The sequence below is a fragment of the Babylonia areolata genome, chromosome 1 (assembly GCF_041734735.1).
Source record: "Babylonia areolata isolate BAREFJ2019XMU chromosome 1, ASM4173473v1, whole genome shotgun sequence".
NCBI lineage: Eukaryota > Metazoa > Mollusca > Gastropoda > Neogastropoda > Buccinidae > Babylonia > Babylonia areolata.
In genome coordinates, this window is record NC_134876.1 from 35248913 (window position 1) to 35275108 (window position 26196).

Below are 26196 nucleotides of genomic sequence, written 5' to 3' on the forward strand. Positions count from 1 at the left end.
GGTTGTCATTCCCAGTGTTGTGATGGTGTATAGTTGTTAGTATTGTCATTCTTATGATTGCTATTTCATCATTGCCTTTCTGTCTTTCAGTATTGGATAGACATTGTGAGTGCACTTGCTCTGTGGTGATCTTGTTATTGTGTTCTGCAGTAATTTTAGATGGAAGGTTCATTCGTTCTTTAGTTTAACGTCTTTTCACTGTAAGTGATATTAGACGAAAGGTGATATTAGATGGAAGGCAGATGTGTGTGTGTGTGAGAGAGAGAGCGAAAGAGTGTGTGTGTGTGTGTGTGTAGGGGGGGATGGTGGTATGGGGTGGAGGGGGAGAGAATGCATGAGCTGCTACTTTTTTTCTGTGATTTTTAGATGTTTAGTAGCTAATAATTGACTGTAAGTTTAGTACCCATTGCACATACCAATTCATCTATCTGAAGCCATAAAACTAAAGAGTCTTGAGTCACTGGTCTCAATCACATCACTCAGGTGGGTCCCAGCTGGACAAAGGCGTTGGCAAAAGGAGCATCAGTTATTGTCAAGAATAAGCAGTATTAATGATAATGAACACTTATTCAGTGCTATTCTGAAATTGGGCTCAAAGTGCTTTATATATGTACAAAACTGTAAATAATAAACTAATTGAATAAATCAGTTGACACTTCGTTCAGGCAGGCATGACACAACTTGTCCAGCTCACTTGCTCACACACATTTACACTCATGCATAACATACTTTCCACCACCACCCCCACCCCCCCACACACACACATTGCATTGATTGGATGTGGACTATGGTGCATAAAGATACCAGTACTGGTTAAGTAGATGGGTCTTCACAGAAGATTTGAAAGAGGCTGTGGACGTAGAGTGATTAATGACTAATGTTAAATGGAAGGCTATTCCACATGGAACAGTAGCCGTTGTAGGGTGACTGAAGGATTTTGCTCTGACAGAGCACAAAGAATTGTTGACTATCAGTAGAAGAATGGAGATTTCAAGATGGATTGTATCGATGAAGATATAAGTGATAATTACTAATTAGGGCCAATGCTTTTGGAGATGAGAATCTGATTGAGGATAGAAAATGAAATCTGAGAGTGAATGAGGAGCCAATGCAAGAGTTTCAGAAGAGGTGACTGTGACAGTTACATGGTTTTTGTAGTTTCATGACTTCACCTGTATCATTAGACAAATGGATTGCATGGGCGCAATAGCCAAGTGGTTAGTGTTGGACTTTCAATCTGGGTGTCCCTGTTTCGAATATCAGTAATGGCGCCTGGTGGGTGATCTCCCAGGTCAACATCTATGCAGGCCTGCATGTGCCTGAATCCCCTTCATGTGTGTATGCATGCAGATCAAATACAGTATACGCACGCAGATCAAATACAGTATACACATGCAGATCAAATACGCACATTAAACTTTAAGATTCTTTAACCCATGTCAGCGATCGGTGGGTTATGGAAGCAAGAACATACCCAGCATGCACACCCCTCAAATGGTTTATGGCTGCCTGCATGGGGTGTAAATAAACAAAACGATCATACGCATAAAATGTTACATGTCTGTCTGAGTGTATATATGTGTGTGTTGTGATGTATCATATTCATAATTTTAAATAATTACTATATTTATCAACTTGCATACATGATAGGAATCACGTGTGTCTGTCACTGTATGCATGTGTGTGTGGGTGTGTGTATGCACACACCTATTGGATGCATACATCTGTGTTGGATATATCTCAGTTCCACATATTTTAAAGAAAAAAAGAAGTGCAGGTTAACAATCATTTCATCATCTTAAAATTCAAGTTTAAATAAAGATGCTTTAAGTTTTTTTGTTCTGTTGTTGTTGGGTGTTTTTTTTTGGGGGGAAGGGGGGTGATGGGGGGGGGGTGAAAGGATGGGGAGGGAAGGGGGACAGTGTGGGTGGTGGGGGGGACACTGCTGGCACACTATAACACTAGTCATGACCGTCACCACAGCACACCCACCCCCATGCCCCCACCCCACTCCCCCACCCCACTTTTTCTTTTTTCTGTCAGCAAATGTATCTGTTTTACTATCAAATTGGATTTTTCTGCAGAATTTTACCAGGGACAACTCTTTTGTGCTGAGTGCATGCTGCACATGGGACCTCAGTTTATCTTCTCGTCCAAATGACTTGTGTCCAAAACACCACTCAAGGTCTAGTGAAGGGAAAGAAGAATCTGGTGAGAATGGGGTTTGGTCCTGTGCCTTTAGATTATCCCATTTCCCAGGCAGACTTTTTATGTTAAAATTATAAATGTATGCCTAATGCTGATGGATGCATTTCTTGCCTGTCCAGATACTGATCAAGTGTTTAATGATAGGAAATTAGCAAATTTAGAGCCTGAATTGGTAGTCCCTATTAATTTTGTCATTTCAAAATATTAAGTTTTACAATATTTTATTTGTAACAACTATGAAAACAATTTAGGAGGAAATTTGGTTTTGCTTCTTTCTTGTAGGAAGCACAAATGTGTCAAAAGATTCTTCACTGTTTACTGCCAGTAATGTCACACTTCTGGGCTGATGAATTCATATCTGGGTTCTAGTTGAGCATCAAGAAATGCTTCGTACAAAGGAAGCGCAACTTGGAGGAAAAAAATAGTGCAGCATGAAAATGCAAGTAAAACCAATCTCTGGTCTTCGGTTGCACTCTGCAGAATAAAGGTATTGTATTTTCAAGTTTTTATAAAACCCAAATATTTAAATGAAATTATTTATTTAAAAGAAGAAAGAAAACGTTACTTTCATGTTTTTTTTTTTGTTGTTTTTTTTTTTTTTTGTTTTTTTTTACTTTTGTGTTGGCAGATACATCAGCAATGGAGAAGAATAAGACAGACACCAACAAAATGGAGTGGAACGAGATTACCAATGCGTGGATCTGCAAGTTGTGCAGGAAAAAGGTCCACTCCAAACAAGCGCGCAGCAAGCACAACAAAAAGGACTGCTTGAATACGCAGCCCAACAACCCCAGCTGGCAGCTGGGTTGGGATCGATCCACCATGAGCTGCCGCTACTGCCTGCAGAAGTTTGCACGGCGGAGAGGCATCCGTCTGCACCTACAGAGACGGATATGCCCCAAGCTGCCCAACTGGAACAAGGTGTTCGGCAGGGTACCAGCAGACTTCGCTGGGCAAGGTTGGTGCCAGAGTGCTTAACCCATTGACTGCTGCTGTCTGATATTCCCAGATTAGTGAACTGAACACCTGTTGCCTCACTGAGATAAGACTGAACTTGGAGGTCAGTGCTGTTCTTATAAACAGGATGATGGAAGGCACAGCTCCTCTAGCCAGAGGCAGTTGATTGGATGTGAACAGAACTGAGGACAGACTTACTCCAACAGTGAAGAATGACAGGGCAAGTCATCAACAAAGGCCTGTCACCTCACTGAGATAAGACTGAGCATACAGCGCAGGTTGTCAGTCACTAGTCTTTATCAGGACTTCTTCCTTTTCGGCACTGAAGAGATCTATCTTTTTTCAGCAACTGGCATATATGACTCATCACCACAAATAAAGAAAAGAAAAAGAAACTGAATAAGCATTGAAAATGAAAATAGTTGTGACATACTACTCATTTCAGAGTGTGTCACATATCTGTATGAACACAAAATCAGCTGATAGGGTTTTCATTCTCAGTGTTGTGCAACAGCTTAAAAATAATGATCAGAGCTTTTGGTTCACTAAGTAGAATTCATACAGGCTCTTACCAGTTGAGTGCCAGAGAATTTTGTTTTTCACTACACATACTTTACTGTGACCCACTAGTGCAGACTCCGGCAGGGAGTCTCGATTCCTGTCCTGTGCAAACTACTACATGTATCTGCATATGCGGAGAAAACAAAAGTAGCTATGGCCGATAACCTCCTGGAAGTAGGTTACCTCCCCTCTGTATCCTTGACTAGCTTCCTCTTTTACTGGCAGCCATCTTGACTCCTGATCCTGTGCTCTTCATACGGCTAAGTTTTTTCATATTTCTGTCTGTCTGTTGATTCTTTGACACTCGTGTTTTGTATCTGACGAAAACTTGTATCAGTTCACAAACTTACTTAGCTCGTTTGGCCAATCGAGCTAAAATTATGGCACAATCGCAATCATAAGAGCCCTCTACCTCGGGTTTTCTCAACAATAGGTACAGGTACAGGTACAGTATTTGGGGCAGAAATTAAGCCTCGTGGCCTTTCCACGCCTCCTCCACTCCCTCTGGTCGACCCCAGACCACTGCCACCTCCTACACCTTCTCCAGTGTCATCTCTGGGTTTGTTTACCCACACAAAGGTCAGTTGTGCTGTTTCCTTATTTGACTCGATCGATTCGCATCTGCGCTTCGTGTTTTCTTGGCCCTGCCAGTCAGCAGTGCATGAGTCGCCCTCCTCTGTCTCTTTCCACATGCCCAAAATTTCAATGACTGAGCATGCGTTCCCAATGGGGAACCAACATGGACATGTCTGCTGTGCTGCACACTCTATCAGTATGTTTTCCGTCCGTGACGGGAAGTTCAGAAAGATACTCTGGGTCAGACCTGCTGACTGCAGAAAAAGTCAGAGTGAATAGTTAAAAGTCTGTTCAATCAGAAACAGGCAACCATGGGAGAGACTGAAGGAGAGGAGAAACATGGTCACATTTAGAAGCCCTGCAAATGTGTCTGGCAGGGTTATTCTGAATTAATTGAAGTCTGTCCAACAGATATTTGGGAAGGCTGGCCAAAAGGGAATAGCAGTAATCCAGTCTTGAGAGGACAAAGGTGCATACAAGTGTTTTGGATGCAACAGTAGAGATAAAGTGGCAGATTGAACTGATTCTACACAGTTCCAAATAGGCAACTTTACAGATATTAGAAATGTGCTATTGGAATGAAAGAGACTGGTCGAGGATTACACCAAGACTGCGAACAGAAGAAGAGAGTGAAATAGGTGTGTCATTAATCAGAACAGAGTCGGGAAAGGATGGATGTTGACAAAACTTTTTTGGACAGGCTATCATGATGACTGATGACATCTGACACAGGAGCTGCATACAGCACAGAAAGAATGGGACCTAGTCAGACCCCTGTGGGACAACATGTGTCAAGGCAGATACGCTAGAGTAACTACCATTTAAACTTACTTTCTGTGTATGATCTGACAGGTAAGATGTGATCCATGCTAGTGCAGTGTCACGGATACTAAAGGAAGTTTTAAGTCTATCCAAGAGGATAGAGTGGTCGATGGTGTCAGAGTCTGCGGACAAGTCTAAAAGAGCAAGAACAGATATTTTTATCATCATCATATCCAGAAAGCAAAATATTGACTGTTCTAAGAAGGGCTGTTTTGCAGATATGACCATGTCTAGAAGGTAACTGGTGAGAATTAAGTAAACAGTTCTGTTCCAGATGAGTTAAGAGCTGACACAATACAATCTTTTCTTGCAGTTTTGATAAATGTAACAGATTTGAGACAGGCAAATAATTTTTCAAACAATAGCGATCCAAAGATGGTTTCTTGATGAGTGGATGTATGACAGCTAGATATATACATTCATAAATGAATAGATAAGACACACAAATATACACATCCCCATCATAGGATATGTAATACACAGCCTGTTCTGAACTGCAAAATAGTGTTCAGATGTCAGGAAAAAGATACTGTGATAAAACGAAGGGGGCAATCAGTGTTCTGGGAAAATCTGTTCTTGTGGTAGACCATTGTGTGAGCTTGTGTGTTTCCTGTGAAAGTGTAATATAAAAGCCAACAGGGATGTTTTTCCAAGTTGTATTGGGCGGTAGATTTCTTGCAGAGATTTGCTCACTTCTTGATTATGCGTTCATGTGTCCAAGTGACATTACATAATGTGTGTGTGAGTGTGTGTGTCTCTTGAATTGGGTTCACGGTACCCCAGTGTTGACAAGCACGTAAAGAGTGCTGATGAACATGCTTTTAAATAGATATCAGCTCTCTGTCTTATCTTTCTCTGTGCCACACACGCACACACACCCTTATTCATGCATGCTCACACACACAAACGCACTCACTTGCGCTGTGTTCCTCTGCAGTTCACGTACAAGCAATGATCACTTTGTGTAAGCATCATAGTTCTTTTTTTGTGCAAGTTTTGAGGTTGGTTGTTTGCAATGTTCATCTGCTTGGCGTTGAACTGTAAAGAACAACAGTAACATTGTTGCTTTTTACTTTGTAACTACAGTCACAATTATTTTGCAGTTGATTGAGAAACCAACAAAAGGCCTTTTGGTCTGACCAACTTGCTGAAAAATCAATAAGTCAAGTGACCGACTGGTTGCCACATCACTGGACTCAAAACCAAAACCCTGAAACCCTGATGTATATATGAATATATACATACTGTATAGTATTTAATATTATATACACATACACACACGCAACACACACATATTTAAAATATATATGTAGAGTGATAGTCTGATACCATTTAGATACTGACGGTTCAGTTATTCTGACTCGTTACTTTTAGTCCAGCCGACCGCACAGGGCCATATCAGGACTGTCAAACCATACAAATGCTCTATTTGTGATTTTTGCAAAATAATTGCCAACCTCTTAAAAAAAAAAAAAAAATTTTAATCACAAAAATTAAAATGATGCTCAAAAGTATGTAAAAGATAGACATTTTCTTGAAGAAAAATGAATGGAGAATATCATTATTATAAGTTCAGTGTTGACAGGATGAGGTAACTCCCAGTTAGGGGAAGAAGACTCAGATTAAAAACAACAAAAAATGATATTTTGAAGGAAAAAAAAATTTCAAGTTTGTTCATTTTATGGGTATAAATGGTGCTAGAATATCAGCAAATGTATTAGACACAACAACCAAGTGCAGTTTTGTTGTTTCCTCCATTATCATGTTGTTTTAAACAAATACTGTACATAAACACAAACATTCACACCCCCACCCCCCACCCCCCACCCCCCCACACACACACACACAAGCTCTCACCCAAACACCCACAAACACTGTCACACAATAGTACAATACAAAAGCTCACTATAAACAATATTTTGTCTTGAAGCTCTGACTGGGAGGTTTCATAGTAAATGAAAAACCCCAAATGAAGGCTTGAAGCTGAAATACTTTTCTTTCTATACCTATTTCTAACACAACACCGCCCCCTTCCTCCTGCTGATACACCTTGTAGCATGTAACCAACACCAGGATAACCAGAATGACTTCAGTTGATCAACAAGATTTGCTATTGTCAGCTTTGTGCAGAAAATCAAAAGTTCAAGCCACCTCTTTTGTACTGTACATCCTGGCAGCCATACTGACACGCTCAACAGCTTTTTGCTTTACAAAACGCAAAAAAAACACAACAAAGTCGAGTCAAATTTTGCTGAGATATTGCTTCGAACACTAATAAAGGCAGTCACCATTTGCATTTTGCATTGGAAAAAAAAAAAGAAAAAAAAAGGCAACAATACAAGGGCATCCGGGAGTCATGACCTGGGTGTGGCCCGGCCCCCTTAGAGTGTAAGGAGTTATGGGCCGAAAAAATTGACTGAGGGGGGCTTCTTCTCCGAAGACCTTGTACTGTCCAGCTCTCCCTAGAGTTTCTTAGAGTGTCTGGACAGTTGATAATGCATTTACCCTTAAACTGCTGATATATATATATATATATATATATATATATCTGCAGACAGAAGTGAAATGGCTTAAGGTTGTATGGTCATTCGGTGTAAAGTTAGGTGATGGTAACAGGTAAGGCTCTATGTGTTGGAATATATCACTTATCAGAATTATGTTAGGAGTGTTTCCACTCTCTTAATATCAGATTGGAGCAGGTTAACGGTAAGCAGTTTCATGTGCCCTTTCTCTTATTCCCCACCAGTCCAGCACCTATTTCTTTTCTGTGGTGTGCTGGCTCCATCTCATGACTCCATCCTATGACAGATGGAGGGTTATGGGTATGGATAAAGAGTAAACACAATACAGTCATTTACCTTAGTCGAAAAAGTGAAATGGAAAGTACAGTGCGGATTAACCATTCAAACATATTTCATACTTTATAAATTTGATTGTATCACGTCAGTCTTAATGTTGGAATGAACATCATATAAGTTATTCTGAAATGAGTTGTACAAGAAAAAAATCTTTTTGGGAGAGAGGTAGGTGGGGGAGGAGGGGGGTTCGGGGGGGGGGGGGGGGGGAATGCTGTGATGATTATTATTTAGTTGTCTAAAACCATCCAGCAATTTTGATAGTACCAGTAAGAACTTTAAGCATGTGACAGATTTCCCACTGCTATTGATGCACTTTTTTCCGAAATATACATTAGGTAGGTCCAGGTGCTGTGTAATGCTGTAAAAGAATGGCTGACAGACCATATTTTTATCACTATTTACTTAACCATAGCAAGTGCCATACTGCATACATCAGGTTGAAAACTATACCAGAAAATAAAGCAACCTGTGCACTTTCCTCTGGGTGTTTTATTTTTGTGTGTTAGGGAGTTTTCGTGAGTCTGAACACCCGAAGTGGGATACCCTTCACTGTCCAAACAGCAGCGCAGCAAAAGTTTGCAGATGTCTGCTTCTGGTCTGAGTGAGGGTTGGTGACAAAAATAGGTTGCAGATATTTTGCCTCTCAATCAATGGGTACAATAGACCTATCAAATAAAAGATCTAGTTCTTTACTTCAATGTGGGCTAATTTTCATTTTGATACCTTTTCTTCAATTTATAAAAAACTTGGCCCAAAAATGTACCTTGAAGCTCTACTGCACTCTCCAAACAAGAAAAAATCTTTTCCAGTGAATCCAGTGCTAAAGTGTTCATTTTTTAATTTTTTTAAATGATATGCAAAATAACCCAGAAGCATTTGAGGCACAACTGTTTAACAAAAAAAAGTGGGGACCCTATCACACTGATCAAACAAGATCTAGTTTCTAGATCAGTGGTTTCAATGTCAGGCTTCGTAAAAGTCTTGTCGCAGAGCTCAACGTAGTTCAGGTTTTGCTCCGTCAGACTTCTTCTTCTTCTTCTTTCCGTTACATGACCAACATGGACTTGCCGATGACTCTGTCGTGGTTCATGCATGCTGGGTATTTTCGTGTCTGCATAACCCACCGAACACTGACATAGGTTACAGGATCTTTAGCATGCATATTTGATCTTCTGCATGCATATACACACGAAGGGGGTTCAGGCACAAGCAGGTCTGCACATATGTTGACCTCGGAGATTGGAAAAATCTCCACCCTTTACACACCAGGCGCTGTTACCGTGATTTGAACCTGCGACCCTCAGATTGAAAGCTTAAACCACTCGGCTATTGCACCTGTCAGACCAAATATTTAATTCTGTCATGTGAATTTGGTTGCAGAAGTCCTGTTTTTTTAAGATATTGAAGAAAACAGTTTCAGTTACAGTAGTCAAATCAGAAGTAGCATTTCAAATGAGGAAGAGAAGCAGTAGAATGTTTCAAATACAGGGGGAAATCAACAACTTCAATGGAAATCAAGTTTACATAATTATTTTGAAAGTATGTGAATGATAGGTTTCATAATCTTAGGTGGTTATATCATTTTCTGTTGTGACATTGAAAGACAGCCAAAAACACTGTTAAAATAGCAGGCGAATTATTCATTGAGAAGTTCAATCAGTCTTGTTCAAATTTGTGGTCACACAACATACTTCTGTTTTCTTATTTCTTATTTTACACACACACACACACACACACACATTAGAGAGAGTTTACAATACACACACATAGTGACAAACACACGCACACACATAGGTTCGTGTAATATGTATATATATATATATAATAATATATATACATATATATATATAATAATCACTTTGTGTAATATATATATATATATATATATATATATATATTACACAAAGTGATTATTTTACCTTCAGCAGAGTTGTATTCAGTTCAGAGTAATATATGTATGTGTGATGTGTATTCTTGCAAGATGTGTCTGCCTTACCTGTTTAAGAATTATATGTTCATGTTTTGTTATTCCGAATAACAAAATTTAAAATTATACTATAGTTTGAGACAGGGCCAGTGGTGTGTTTTATGTGTCATTGTGTTTGTGTGTGTTTGTGTTTGTGCATTGTGTGTGTGTGTGTGTGTGGTTCATAAATTTGTGTTAGTGTGTGTGTATCTCACTATTATATGTAAACTTTAATGCAGACTACATGAATTGTGTGTGTATGCCTAAAAGTGTATACATGTACAAATGTTTTTTGTATGTGTGCATGCTTTTTACTGTTTTTTCTATTTTTGTGTACATGCAAGAACCCATGTTTATGTTTGTCATATAATATGTGTGTGTGCCCGGATATGTGTGTAACTACTGAACTGATAGTAGATGTGATCGAGCATTGTCTTTATTTTTTCAGAACCAGACTTTCATTGTATAATTATTGCACAGCAAGTGGACATGCTTGAAGAAAAGGTGGAAACAATATGTTTAGCACATAGTTTTGCAGAAACAAATACAAGATTTTGTGCACTTTTGTGCTTCTGATTTTTAAATGTTATACAGATGTCTACAATTTATTGAATGAACAGAGAAAATAAACTTAAAAAAACTAATCAAAGTAACACTACCAGGGGTACTTCTTGATGCTGTGTTGTAAGACTGTTGTTTCCTTTCAACCTTTCCATACTTCACCACTGATACGGACCATGCATAAGTTCAGTTGGATGTTTGTACTTTACAACTGGATGAAAGGTATGATCAGCTGTGCTCATTAATAGTTAAAGAGGTGCATTATTATTATCATTATTATCATTTATTATCATGATTGTCTTTTTTTGTCTTTTTTATATTATTGTTAGTAGTACTAGTAGTAGTAGTATCTTTTTTCATATTTAAATATTCATTTACTTCTTTGTTTAATTTTCTTTTTTTCTTTCTTTTCTTTCTCTTTTTTTCTCAAGGCCTGACTTAGACACATTGGGTTACACTGCTGGTCAGGCTTCTGCTTGGCAGATGTCGTGTAGCATATATATATACGGATTTGTCCGAACGCAGTGACGCCTCCTTGAGCTACTGACACTGATACTGATAAAGAAGTGCAAACAAGAAAGCAGTTTCATTAAGTGATGTATACATATTGATTTTGATTTCATGTTGGGAAAAAAAACCTGAAAAATATTTAAAAGGGTGATTATTTTTAACAATTATGATGCACATTATTCCCAGTCGTCTTGAATCAAGTATATTTTTTTTCATATAATTATGTTAAAAAAAAACAGTCCTTTATCAAGATTTATGATTAATATTTGCTGTCTTGTAAGTCTGCAGTCTTTCCTTAATATGTAAATATCTTAAATGTTTATGTAGATGCAATAAACTAGTTTTTAAGTTACAGTCATTTAAGTAATGCTACCATCAAAACTGCAGGATGGGACATGCAGAAAATAAGCAATTTCCCCCAGTTCTATGACACTTACATTCAGCCAATAGCGTTAACAGCCAACTGAAAAAACCCAGAAGCATTGTGTATACTATATTTATCATATGATATATGAGTTTTGACTGTGGGAACTGTCAGTTGCATTTTTACACAGGTTCCTAAATGCCATTTTGTGAGATTTGCTAAAATCACCAATCTTTTTGAAAATTCAAAACTTAATATCTGAAAAACTATAAACTATTTCAGATATTGTTTTGAAATTTGGTGTGGCTTCTTACTTCATTGCACTCTTTCAAGCATGCAATATAAGGTTTCTGCTATGAATTTGAAAATTTGGCTGTACCTACCCACTTACATTGTCTTCTTTCTTGCACATGACATACCTGGTGTTAGTCTTCCAGAGGAGACAACAACAGACTGAGGTTGAATCATAATCTGTGTGCACAGCATGTACTTAGCATCAATAAAACATTTGAAAAAATATTGGCCAGAAATCAAGATGTCCCAAGCAAATTTGTGTATGAAATTTAAAATTCAGTCATAGCTTTTTACAGGCAAACAGGAAAAAGGAGAAAGAAAGTGGAAAGCAATGCATTGTAGCTAAGAGATCTTTCACTAGAAAGCTGCTTAAGCTGTGTATATGATTGTTTGGGCTCTAAACAGAGTGGTTGATTGAAAAACGCAATAAGGTGTCCGGATAGAATTTCAGATATTGACAATGTACACTGGTGTAGATTTACTCCAAATGATGTGTCTATTTATGTCTATTTTCTAGGAAAGGGGGAACAAGCTGGTGAACAGGGACAAGGGAAACAAGCTGCCCAACAGGGCAACAAAAGGGGCAAGAAAGGCAAAAAAGGTAAACAACGAAAGGCACCCGAACCAGATCCTGTACCAGAAGAAGATGAAGATGATGATGAAGATGAGGATGAGGACTGGGAATTGGCTCCAGGAGAAGAGCTTCACTGGACTGGTAACAGCCACTCCATGGAGCAGTCATGGACAGAGCCTCACTCTACACTGGAGAACAGACCCCAAGCCTGGCCTGCCCAGACCTTTCCTCAAGCTGGACCATCAAGGGACAGCAGGCCACAGCTCTGTCCACCCACCCAGCTTCACCAGGAAGAAGCAAGATGGTCAGACAGAACACCTGCACAGTACTTGAGGCCCAGCTCTCAGGATCAGTATTCCAGTGAACTTTTTGCACATGTATTCCAGAGATTGGCTGCCAGGTGCACAGAACTCCCTTCACCTCATCTACCTGGAATGGCCAGGAAAGGTGGACAAGCATCGGGTCCAGAAGGATACCCAGGACGACCAGTCCAGACAAGTGCTGAAGGCCGACCCTCAGATCAGAGTAGCTACCTACCAATGGTAAGACCTGGTTCCTACCCACAGCAGCCAGACCAAGGGCACATGGAAAGCTGGCCAGAAGGGGACACTCTGCATAGTTTCCACTCAGGCAGCTCTGAGACCTGGACCAGGAGTCTGAGAGAAGGGGATCAAGCGTGGTCAAAGCGAGAACCTGTGCAGCACTCTGTGGACAATGTACGAAACCAGTATGATCAGCGCTATTCCCATGAACAGGGTGATGGAAGACACAGTCCCATTAGCCAGAGGCATTGGAATGGACGTGAACAGAACTACTGTCTGATTGACCCCGACAGTGGAGAAAGACGAGGCAGACCTGACAGACCAGAACAGTTTGGGAGAATATTTGGCCCCACTAGCCACAAGGAGAGGAGAGAACTTGAACAGAACTCAGGACTTTTAGACTGCAACAGACAGGAAAGACTTGGCAGATGTGACAGAGCAGAACAGTTTAGGGAAAGACCACTTCCACAGAGGATGCCCATATCTCCAGGACAAGATTATTCATCAAGAGCACCAAGCCCTGGGAGGCATCGTCAAGATGATAAAAGCTTAATCCCAGAGAGGCATCCACAGGATAATTATAGTTTAGGACCAGTAAGACATTGTCAGGATGGTTTTAAAGCGAGGAGACCTGGTTCTTATCTAAAAGGTGATCAGATATATAATCCTACAGGACGAGATTATCCTGCCAGAAGATTAAGCCCAGAGAGGCATCATCAGGAAGCTTATGGTGCAAGAAGAGCAAGCCCAGATATGCATCCTCTGGAGGATTACAGTGCAAGAAGACCAAGCCTGGAGAGACATCATCAGGAAGATTACAGTGCAAGAAGGTCAAGCCTGGAGAGACATCATCAGGAAGATTACAGTACAAGAAGGTCAAGCCTGGAGAGACATCATCAGGAAAATTACAGTGCAAGAAGGTCAAGCCTGGAGAGACATCAGGAAGATCACAAAAGGTCAAGCCTGGAGATACATCATCAGGAAGGTTACAGTGCAAGAAGGTCAAGCCTGGAGAGACATCATCAGGAAGATTACAGTGCAAGAAGGTCAAGCCTGGAGAGACATCATCAGGAAGGTTACAGTGCAAGAAGGTCAAGCCTGGAGAGACATCGTCAGGAAGATTACAGTGCAAGGCCAAGCCTGGAGTGGCATCATCAGGAAGATTACAGTGCAAGGCCAAGCCTGGAGTGGCATCATCAGGAAGATTACAGTGCAAGGTCAAGTCTGGAGAAGCATCCTCATGAGGATTTCAGTGCCGGAAGCCGGAACAGATGTCATCAAGATTACAGTGCAAGAAGACATGACTCTTATCAGGAAGAAGGTGGTTGGAGGGGTTATGCTCATCGAAGTCGCAGTCGCAGTCCTGCTGGACACAGAAACATTGGGGGTCAGTCGGACAGGAGGTCATGCAATTCTGAAACAAGACACTGGAATTCCTATCGTGAGTTGATGATTTTTTTTTTGTGTGTACATGTACTACTTTCTGTAATTTCATACAGTAGTTTATCTTGTGTTTTTACCCTTTTGCTGCCAGGAAAAAAAATGATTTAAGTGAAATCCATTTGCCAGGGTTTTTTCACAAAAAAACGGGTATATATTTTCAAAAAATTATGTGCTCTTTGTTATTGGAGAAAGACCCATAAAAGTATATATTTTCTGAAAGGTAAATGAATAAGGAATACAAAACACATGATCTTTTCATATATTTTCAGGGACATGATGTTGTTTTGAAATTGTTTTTGGTCACATTTTCAACTTGTTCATTACAAACATTAGTCACGTAATTTGCACTAAAATATCATATTTTCTGGACAAATGGATAATATCTGCGCACACAAATTATACTAGAACAACCACAATAAAAAAATTAAAAAAAGAGACAGATACACAATGCATTGTGACTTCTCCAAGTGATAATATGGATGTGGGGCCATGCCCCCTCGGTCGGTCTCCTCTTCACCCCTCTCACATGGTCACTTCTTCCAGTTCTCATCAGACCGCATTGGCTGAGTGCCAAGGAAATCACTCACACTGTGTCCTGCTAATAATTCGGTCACTTTCTGTTTACTTCTACAGCTGTACAACTGGCATCACTCACTGATCGTCATATTTTGGTCAGTCTCTTCATTTCTCCCTTTATCTTCTATCAAATCACCCTATAAATGTTCATCACCGTCTTCTCCTTCGAGTTTACGCTTCAGTTCTTTCTGAGCATCAGCTCAAGAAAGCAATCTTGGTTGGTTTAGTGTGCCACGATCGCATGTCTTGAGCACAGTGTCCGACATTTTGTTGAGCGAGCGAGGAGAGGAGCCAGGCAAACACTGCGGCAGTAACCCAACTAAAACATTCAAATAAAGGACTGCCTCATGACATAGATGGGGTTTCTAGCTATGAATAGAATCTAGAAAGATTCCCCCAGCTAAAGCTACCTGTATTTTTGTCAATGAACTCAATGCAAACCCAGGGAAAAGTCAGAATATTTCGATGACAAGTTATTGCGTCATTGGCAGCGAAGTGTACATGCTTCCGCTGATGAGTTATCTCATCATATAGGCAGTTAAGGGGAATGTACAAATTTTATGTCCATACAAGGCAAGATTCTTCAAATATGTTTACAGAACAATGTTTTCAAGGTGGAAAACTCAAATAAGCAGTGGCTTCTCAATGTTTAATCTGATGGTTAATTCTTCAGGCAAGGTGAGATTATAACTGCATGAGTATGACACATGGTTTTGACAAATTTGTTCAAACTGTTTCTTTGTGAAATCAAACTATTTATTGTGATGGATACTACATAATATGAATATATATATATATATATATATATATATATATATATATATATATTGTGTTTATAGGAATAGTCTCTTTCCAAACCTAAAAAAAAAAATGGACATTTTCCAGGAACAAATGCTGACAATGAACGATACCCAAAGCCAGAGCAGCACAGCCGAGGTACAGAATGCCGTGATGTTGACAGACCTGGTCGAGATACAGCGTACCATGATGACAAGTACAACAACAGAACACAGGTTTGTTGTTGACGGAAGTGGGACGTCACGTTTTGGTGGTGGTGGTGGTGTTTTTTTTGTTTTTGTTTTTTTATCACAACAGATTTCTGTGTGAAATTCGGGCTGCTCTCCCAAGGGAGAGCACGTCGCTATACTACAGTGCCACCCTTTTTTGTGTGTGTGTGTGTTTTTTCCTGCGTGCAGTTTTATTTGTTTTTCCAATGGAAGTGGATTTTTTCTACAGAATTTTGCCAGGAGCAACCCTTCTGTTGCCGTGGGTTCTTTTACATGTGCTAAGTGCATGCTGCACACCGGACCTCGGTTTATTGTCTCATCCTAATGACTAGTGTCCAGACCACCACTCAAGGTCTAGTGGAGGGGGAGAAAATATCGGCGGCTGAGCCGTGATTCGAACCAGCGCGCTCAGATTCTCTCGCTTCCTAGGCGGACACGTTACCTCTAGGCCATCACTCCACTTTAGTTTTTTCCCTCAGTTGCATGCAAGTACATAAAGCACATTGTTCTTGGGATTTTTCCTAAGTTGCATGCAAACTGATGTCCATGGAGCACTTTGAAGAAAAATATATATAGTGTTGCATGTGAGATATCAGTTGACTTATGACCATTGGGGCCCAACACATCCTCTCTCACCATGGTCCTCATGAAGGGGGCACATGAAGGCTGGTGACATATGATATACAGTTTTCTGCAGCAGGACCGGTCTCCTCACTGATGTAGAACTGAAAGGGCACTTGGTTCAGACTGTTAGCTCTTGTCTTCAGGCCAGCTTTTTCTCTCTTCCTGTCTTGTTTTTCTGCCTAACTGGATTTTGTCTCAGCCGATTGCTCTGTGTGAAATTTGGGTTGCTATGCATGGAGAGAGTGAGCCGCTACAGTGCAGCACCACTGTTTTTCTTTTTTTTTTCTGTCTGCAAGTGTATATGTTTTACTATCAAAGTGTAGGGTAGGTATGGGTAATTGCAAACGATCCAGTCGAAACGACCAGCTCAACATGTGTACAGTAAAGATAATAATTATGTCATATGACAGTCAAATGTAGTTCTTTTGTTTTTGAAGGCTTTCTCTGACTGGTTGCACCAGGAAAAGTTCATCTGCTCATTCTTTTCAACGTTTTGTCGACATCTGAAATAGCAAGGGTGTCTTAGGGTAAATGCAAATGGGCAAGTGTAATTGCGAACAATGGCTTTGGGTACATGTAGACAATTAAAACAGAAGCAGGTCTTTAACTCATTTGACACAACATATTATTGGAACATCCCACTAGACTGTTGTATTGTTGGTTTTGATCACACATGCACACAAACAGACATCTAAACACTTATACACCCCACATCGCACACAAACACACTCTTTTGAGAGTGCTCAGTAACTGTACAGCATCGTTCGCAAATAGACTCACATCAAAATATCCTATGGCCTAATTGCAAACGACAACATTTTGCAGATTCCTGTTAAAACTGATGTTCTAATCTGTCACCAGTATGCTTTCTTAAATTCTTTCAGCACTGGTAATGCGCATTCAACATATCCATCAAATAAAACTATTTTAAACTGTGTCAAAGTTCAAGTCCAACAACTTGCTTCCCTTGATTTTAGGATTTTGAGAGTATGTTTGTAATCTTGGTCAGCAGTGGTGCGCGAAGAAAAGAAATAGTGTGGTAATAGCCAGAAATAACTGATGTTTGACTGGTTCTTTGAAATGGATATTTGACTGGTTCTTTGAAATGGATATTCATTTAGGTATTAGGAAAAGGTGGAAGCAGACGTTAAATTGTAAAATGCAACTGTTAAAAACGCTTCGAAGTGGGGCGTTCTTTGAATCGTTCGTAATTACACACTGTTCACAATTACCCATACCTACACTTTTTTCTTCAGAATTTTGCCAGGGAAATCTTTGTTGTTGTGTTTTTTTGTTTTTTTTCTACATGCACTAAGTGCATGCTATACACAGGACCTCTGAATGACTGGCGTCAGACCACCACTCAAGGTTTAATGGAGGGGAAGAAAATTCTGGCACCGTACTTGTTAAAATGTTTAGATTCTCTTGCTTCCAAGGCAGTTGCATTACCACAAAGCATACACTGCATATTATTTCCTTGTAAAAGGCAGAATCTTAAAACTTGTTTCTTTTTTTCTTTTGAAACATTTTGTTTCCTTTCATTCTGAAAAGTATTTGGGAAGCTTCATGAGAAACTATTAGTCAATCTGTAACATTACAATCTAAGATTTGGTACTGCTGTGTAAACTGCAAGAATTGACCATGAACGCAATCAATCTGACACTTGTGTTACAGAAGAGAGCTGCCCAGTGGTTTGATGCTGATAATAATTTTTTGTTTGCAGAGACCCAGAGAGTACAGCAGATCCCAAGATGTTAGTTACCATGGGCACCAGAGAGACAGGGTAGGTACTGATTTGATAACTGTGAAAGGCTGAATACTTCTCACTTGAGTAGGTGTTTGCTTAAAAAATCTAGTAAATCATTTTTAGGATCGGTTGTCTGTGTGTGTGGTAAACTTTAACAAACTAATTTTTTCGGGATATACTTACTCTGACAATACCAAATTTTGATTAAACATAGTAGGGAAAAAAATCTTCACAGTCATTCCAATAATAGGTTGTAAGTCTTATTAATTAGCCTGTATTTCTAGATCATTAACTGTTTATTTCCTTGTCACTTGATCCCAATCCAAAAATTCCATGATCCTGTTTTCCAGTTGTCAGAATGTAGGCTATCTATGGGAAGACTGCACAACATCGTTTTTCTTGTTCGCAATTACAAGAAAAGAAATACAAATTCTGGACAGAACACATACAGTGACATTAACTACCCCATCAATGTGTTTACTGCATATGTATATTCTGAGTGGATATTGAATTAACTTGAATGAACATAAAAAAAAAAATTGAATAGAGCGTTTCTTTCAGTTTCGGTCAGCCTGTTGTCGGACTGGTTTGTGCAGATCTATACATGTTGCATTTTGCCTGAGGCGATGTCAAAGTCTCTTTTACCGCCAAATTAAAAGAATTTCTTAAATAATTGACATATGTAAAAAAACAAAACATGATTTAAATGGTGTTATTACTTGGATATTGAATTAACTGGAATGAACATAAAATAAAAATTGAATCGATCATTTCTTTCTGTTTAGGTCAGCCTACTGTAGACTGGTTTAGGCAGACCTAAACATGTTGTGGTGTGCCTGAGGCGATGTCAGCGTCTCCTTAACAGCCAAATTAAAAGAATTTCTTAAATAATTAAGATAAGAAAACAATCAATTTAAATGGTGTTATTACCTCAGATACAATAATATTGTTATCACACTAAAAAAAGAACCACAGCTTTCAATATTAATTTGGTTGAATGACATCAGATACAGTGTAGTGCTCGGGATAACATTACTTCTTTCTGAACAGTATGTCCTTGGTACAATCCTGCTAGCATGCCTGTTTTTTGTTGTTTTTTCTCCCAAAGCTCATTGATATTTAATACAGGACCCATTTTAACTATTTTTATCTTTTTTTGTCTCATGATTTCTTTACTGGATATAGCGCGTGTCAAAAGTGAGTCTTGAAAGCCTTGTCTCTCTTGTTTGATATTCATGAATTTCAAGATAGAATTGATACTCGAGTCCCAGTATTGGAATACTTTGGTTGTGTAGACTCGGTCAAAAGCTTTTTAAAAGGAAAGAATATAGAATTGTAAACAGCAATCAAAATGGACCCTGTTTAATAAAACATAAAAATTGTTCTGTAACTTGTAATCATAAAAGCTCCAAAAGGAACAAAGCATTTCTACGGTGTACTAATTTGAAAACCAGGACTACTAAATGCCTGTAAAAACTGGGACTTGATTTTTTTTAAACAAGCTTGAATGGATCAATATATTTCAATGATAAAAGAAAAATTCAAGAGATAGAATTAAACTGGTTCCAGATGAAAGTTAATTATCATATTCTTATGACATATTCTGTTCTGATGAACAAAGGAGTACTCCCAGATAACAACTGTAATTTCTGCAAGGATAAAAAAATAAAAAATAAAAAAAGACACAAATTTACATCATCAAGATCTATGGGAGTGTAATCATGTCCTCTTTTTTTCTTTTTTTTGACATAATTTGAAAGACATCTAAAAGAAAAGTGTCTACACTGTGATAGACAAAACTCTTAATGATGCACTGGCATTTTTTGGATATAACAAAATAAAAACTGATGGATATTTCTTACATGTTTTATTGATAGGTAAATTCTATGTATACAAATACAACTGTAGAATCAAGAAAGTAAAGCCAACATTACAAATGTTCTTAAAGATCTCAAACAGGCATATATAGTAGAGAAGTATATTTTCAACATAACTATGGAACATACCAAATTTGTGCAAAAATGGGCACTATATTTGTAAATAGGTATTTAGTACAAGATTGAGCTATTCACTGTAACTATGGAATTACTGCATTCTTGAATATGTATTGTTCTGCTGCATTATGTATATAAATCTTTATATGTAAACCTTTGAATAAAAAATGTTGAGAAAAAAGAAGATAAATAACGGATAAATGTGTGTGTGTGTGTGTGATGTTAATGAAAGGCTGGACTGAAAAAGTAGACTCTAAGCAAAACCAATTTCTGTCAGTTGTAGATGGAAAGTAGTGAGGCAGTGATGATAGATATAGATTATAAAAAGACAATGACTACAGATTTTTTCAGTCTGTCTCTGTTTACAGGGCAGTGGCAGGTACCTCCATCAGTACTGAAGAGACTTGATCATCTTTTACAGACTGGAACCATACATTCTGATCATCATCAGCAACTTAAGCATCTGAGAATTCCACTCAAAGAGTTTCATTGGACAAAGAATCTGTGTTGTGTCATAATTTCATATGAACCTTGTATTTTCATTTGCATACATTTGTATGTGTGTTTGCATGTGTGTGTTCCCAGTGTGTTATGTGTGTGTATTTTCATGTGTGTTGGGATTGATGGGACTTATTCATTTAAATGTGACATGTCATATGACGAGATAATTTTTCTTGGTCATACTTGGTTATTCATTTTAAAGCATTTTTGATGCCCTGCAGAGTGAGAGCTGGGGCTGTTTTCAGTAAAATACTGTAAACCACCTTGTAAACACCCAGTATCTAGTAAACACCCACCCCACCATTTCAGGTTAAAAACTACGCATGCCTTGTAAATGCCCAACCCCACATTGAAAAAAAAAAAGATCTAATGATATCCAGTTTGCTGTATGTGATGATGTTGTTTTACATAGCAGTGCACATTTAGATTTTGAGATAAAGAGTAGAAAGTTTGCATGAGATGTCGATGTGTCATACAAAAAATCAAGTGCAATCACATCATTACTCGAGTGTCTTGTTTCAATAGTTAGCATTTTGTTTTAACCAGTTGAGTGCCAGAGAAGTTTAAAAACAGTGCTCTCCCCTTGCCAGGGAATTTTGAGGATACAGGGGTAATAGATTGTTTTTTAAATTTCTAGCACAAAAACTATGGGAGATCCAGAAAGAAAGTAAATGTTTTTGTGAAGGAAAATGAATGTAGATTATGTATCTGGGCTTTTTTCCAAATTAGTTTGATTGTAGATAACTGTTCAGGCATTTATAGTCAAGATATTTTTTGTGCAACAAAAAGTCTATTTCCACCTCCACATAATGACATCCATAAAGAAAACAAGCAAAATACAGCTAAAAATAGCTTGTCATTGTCAGATTATACCTGTAGAAGAAATTAAATCACAACTCGTTATAGACATGTAAGTGAAACACTGTCCCTACAATGACAAATGTGGGTATAGTCAATATAAAAAGTCAATCGTATTCTCAGAAACTGAGCTGGCAAGCTTTTTGACAGCTAAGAGCTTTTGCAAGTTAGAGAGTGAAATTTTTGATGACATTCACTCCCTTCAAGTTACATGTGGGCCGATTAAAAAGTCTGCTGTGCATCTGTCTTGCCACCTCTTCAAACAAGTCATCCCTCTGATTCAGTGACAAAAAGCATTAAAAATAAAAAGCTGGTGTTTCATGTCCAGTGCACATTCAACCCTGCGTTTCATGAAAATCGTGGAGCATTGGTGGTTGTCTGTTGTGGTACAAAATGTCAAAACGGTACAAAATGTCACAAAGTACAGAAGTACTTAGGATACCTTAATAAGTTGTTAAATAGTCAAAATCTGCAAATTTGTCAAACTGACCACTCGTCAGTGGCACTGGCCACCGGTCAGTGCACTATTAAAGGTACAAACATTCTCTGGAGACAGAAATGAGCTCTCAAAGAGTCAAAATCTGACATTTTAGGTCAAAGTAATCACTGGTCACTATCATAGACCACTGATTTTCTGCATTGTACAACTACAAGGTACAGCAGCACACAGGAGACACTAATAAGCTGTTATATAGTCAAAACCTGCAATTTACATCAAAGTGACCACTGGTCGATGGCACTAACCACTTGTCATCTGCATTATGCAAGGTGCACCAATTTCCTGATGACAGAAATAAGCTGTGAAGAGTCAAAATTAGATTTTTAAAGTCAAAGTGACCACTGGTCATTTTCACTGACTGTCATCTACATTGTACAAGGTACAGTAGTACTAATGACACAATAATAAGCTGTTAAATAGTCAAAATCAGCAATTTACATCAAAGTGGTCTCTGACCTATGCTTGTATACCAGTTTTAAAGTCTTTGGTTTAACTCCGCTGGGTTATGGAACTCGGGAGCTTCCACTCCCCAGGCGGACATTTTTACCACTTGGTGTCTGTGTGGTAGTGGTCAGTGTTTACTCACCTTTTCAACTGTATTTTACTCAGCTGACAAGTCAGACCCAATGGAAAACGGTCTATTCATGTGTGACAAATTGTCCCACAGTTGACATGAATACACGACAACGTGGAACAAATGTGACATATTGTTATGGTGTGACATTTTGTACTGCGAACACCGATACAAAATGTCATAATATTCTGTCAGTCATCGCCGCTTATTCAAAAACGCTGATTGGATAGACAGACTGAATTACCATCAAATGGGCTGTCAGTTTCATCACTGTCGTCATTTATTTTCATGTTCAAACCAATCATCAGGCAAGAAAGATCCTTCTCCATCGCTGTAGCTCTCGATAATCATAAGCACAGCTTCAGAATTGTGTAAATCCGCTGACTGGGACCTTTTCCTTCACTGGACGAAGTTTTCAACGCCATTTTTTTTTGGGGGGGGGATATGATGCATCCTCCTTTCTATGCACGTTCACGTGGTCCAGTTAGCAAATCATTATCGAGTAGAAAGGGGTTTTCTACCTGATGTATACTCATTTGAATAGTATTATTATAATCCAGACACATCAAAATGACCATTCAGAGTCTGTTTATGTGAACTGAACCAAACTCCAATGAAGGAAAAATTGGAGCATATGCAGGACGTCAGTGAACGTCTTATAGCTACTATGGCAACACTTTTTGTATGAAGTCAGCTGACATCTTATAGGCACTCATCTGGTTAAAATGTTTGCAGAGAATGTTAGGTCTGTCCCTGGAGATTCAGATATCCAAGTCAGTACCAGCTTGCCATGAAACAGATCTTATACTCTTATCTAGTCATCAGCCCCATCCACATGTAATATGCAGCTTCTGTTCAAACGTGTGTGTGTGTGAGAGAGAGAGAGAGAGTTGTGCGCATGTGTGTGTGTGGGTGTGCACAAGTTTTTATATTGATATGCACTTGTATGTATCCTAATTTCTACTGTATCTGTGTTTGTGTATGATTTTAGATTTATGTTCGTACCTTGTTATGTACTGCCCCCCCAATATTCCTTGTGACCGTGGTACACTTGGTAATAAAGACATTCTATTCTATTCTACTGATGTCACCAATTTAACAAGAGACTTCTTATGCATGTAGAAATGCCCAGCTAGTACATTATCATGGTTTTACATCCACATGAACAACAGCAGGACAAATGTACTGACCCACACAAATGTAATCATATTTGTCCTCTTCACTTTGTGATGAATTGGGACATTGGACCAACTGGTCAACACATTTTCCCACTCAATATCAATCCATTACAGTGAAAATGACTTGTGTACTTTGAAGAAATTTCACTGGATGTAAATTAAAAGAAGTCTTGAAAATGAATATGAAAATATTAAGTCTAGAAAATGAAGAATATGAAGTCATGAAGAATATGGAAAGGAAGTCCTGACATTGAAGGATATAAAAATGAAGACTTTCTCTGAAACATTAAAATTAAGACTTTCTATATGTTTTCTAACCTTCTGTCCTACTCATCTCTTTGTCCCTTTCTGTCTAGGCTGTTCTGTCAAAAACTGATTTGGAGAAATGTGGATATTTTCTGACTCATTCTGTTCGTTTCCATCATTTCCATTCACAAGCTTTTTTTTCTTTTTCCTGTTTGATGATTTTCAGCAACTGTTTTCAACACATTCAACATTAAACTAAAAGGCTTTGTTCACAGTTTACCTACACTGATGTTCATAATGACTGTCACTGTTAGTGTTACAGCTATTTCTTTCTCAAAAAAATGGGACTTGAGAGCATTCACTGCATTGGATCCTCTAGTCGTTGTTCCAGAAAATTTGACCCCCATGAAGTGTGAAGTACCCAGTGAATGCCCATCGCCAACTTTACAATGGAATTTGTGCAAAGGGACAGGCTCTGTACAAGATTGTTTGTGTTTCTCTTAAGTCTATTTTGGTTTTCTCCCTGAGTGTGCTGAAATAGTGAATAGAGAATAGAATATATCTTTATTACCAAGTATACTGGGGATCACAAGGGGGGGTGGGGTCGGGGGGGGGGGGGGGAGAATAGTACATCATAAGATAAGAACATAAATCGAAAATCATACACAAACACAGATACAGTAGCAATTAGGATACATAGAAATTAGATGCTGTTGCTCAGTATGTCATAAGTTTCTAGTAACACCATATTAAAAGCTGCCGAATGTGATTTTGTTTGGGCTTTTTTTTGTTGTTGTTAATGACAACTTGGTTGTGCAATTTTTTTTCTCACACAACCATAAATCTTTTTTAAGTTTCTACAATAAACTGTTTTCATTAACACCTAATTTAACAACATTATCAGCTTTAGGTTCAGATTATCACCATATGCTTCGTTCGTTGGTCTTGAAATGAAAAATACAACAAAACAAAACAGCCTAAATAAGGTGCAGATTATTTTATTTGAATATTGGGGAACAGTATCTTTAGCCACATGATAAAGGGACATAACCTCCAATCTGCTAGCAAGCAGGCAAACCAAAATGTTCAAAGAAATCTCCTGGTCTGTACATGTACTATGTGCAAGAGCAAATGGCTTGGGTCTTTTTTTTTTCTTTTTTTTCTTTTTTTGTTGTTGCTGTGGAATATTTCTTGCGTGATTTTGATTCCATGTCAGTGTGTGCTTATTTTCTGTTGAAGTTTAGTTTTTCTCCCAAAGACTGGCCATAGATCACTGTTTTCTGTCTGGCCTCATGATTAAACAGCTTACTGTCATTTTTTGGGGGGGAAAAAAAGTTATAATGAATTTGTGTTTCATTTGTGGATATTATTTGATTTGTGATTCAATATTGTTCACCAGTTTGTTTACAACTACAAGGATATCTGTGCGACATTAAATTTTGATCTTCGGGGTTTTGTTATTGTGACTTTAAAATTTTTTTTTATTATACTTAAATGTGCTTGAAGGTAGGCAGCTCTGTTTATTGAATATTAGATTACACACACACCCATACACATGCATGTGTGCGTGTGCACACACACACACACACTGGAGTGATGTGTATGGTTAGATTTCCCATTGCTGATAAATTAAGTATTGTTCACTGTTGATTTGCAACCACTTCCTCTTAGTTCTTTCTTGTATTGACTGACATATTCATACTTGCATGTATGTATAAAATACATTAATTAAATATTTCCCAGATGCCAAGGTCTTAGAAACCCATCATAACAGGCACATACATGTCAGATTAAACACTTGAGACATTCACAGAATTAAAAACAAGTGGAAATTTCAGAAAAATAGGACTGTCCAGACTGCCAAGTGAGAGAAAGGAAAAACTAGTCTGCCACATGTTGTAGTAACTCACAACAGCTCAGAGCACCCAACTCCATGTCTTCTCAGCAAGTTCAACCAAGAATCAAGTAAGAATGAACAGGTACGGTGTATGGAAATGATTAGATTTGACAGAATACCAATTTCTCTTGAGAGAGAGACTCACGACAAAAAAACAACATAAAAACAAAAAAAAACCCACAAACAACTTTGTAGTGTAATATAGATAAGAAAAGAATCAGTGAAGTGGTTAGCATTGCAGACTGAACATTGGGAGGAC

General features: G+C 38.5%; 1 protein-coding gene across 4 annotated transcripts in view; it reads left to right on the forward strand.

The window, feature by feature from the left end:
- The window catches only part of LOC143282212 (uncharacterized), a 28486-nt gene extending 3867 nt beyond the window's left edge, over nt 1–24619 (forward strand). For 2 of the 4 annotated variants that reach the window (XM_076587817.1, XM_076587823.1), the window contains exons 2-6: nt 2837–3166; nt 12195–14234; nt 15698–15825; nt 18167–18226; nt 20553–24619. In XM_076587817.1, the coding sequence (XP_076443932.1) occupies nt 2837–3166; nt 12195–14234; nt 15698–15825; nt 18167–18226; nt 20553–20582 (2588 nt within the window). In that variant the 3' untranslated portion in view covers nt 20583–24619. Of the gene's footprint in view, nt 1–2098; nt 2212–2836; nt 3167–12194; nt 14235–15697; nt 15826–18166; nt 18227–20552 lie in introns of those variants that run through there. The other 2 variants (XM_076587835.1, XM_076587830.1) reach the window with 2 other exon arrangements.
- Nucleotides 24620–26196: the final 1577 nt, after the last annotated feature.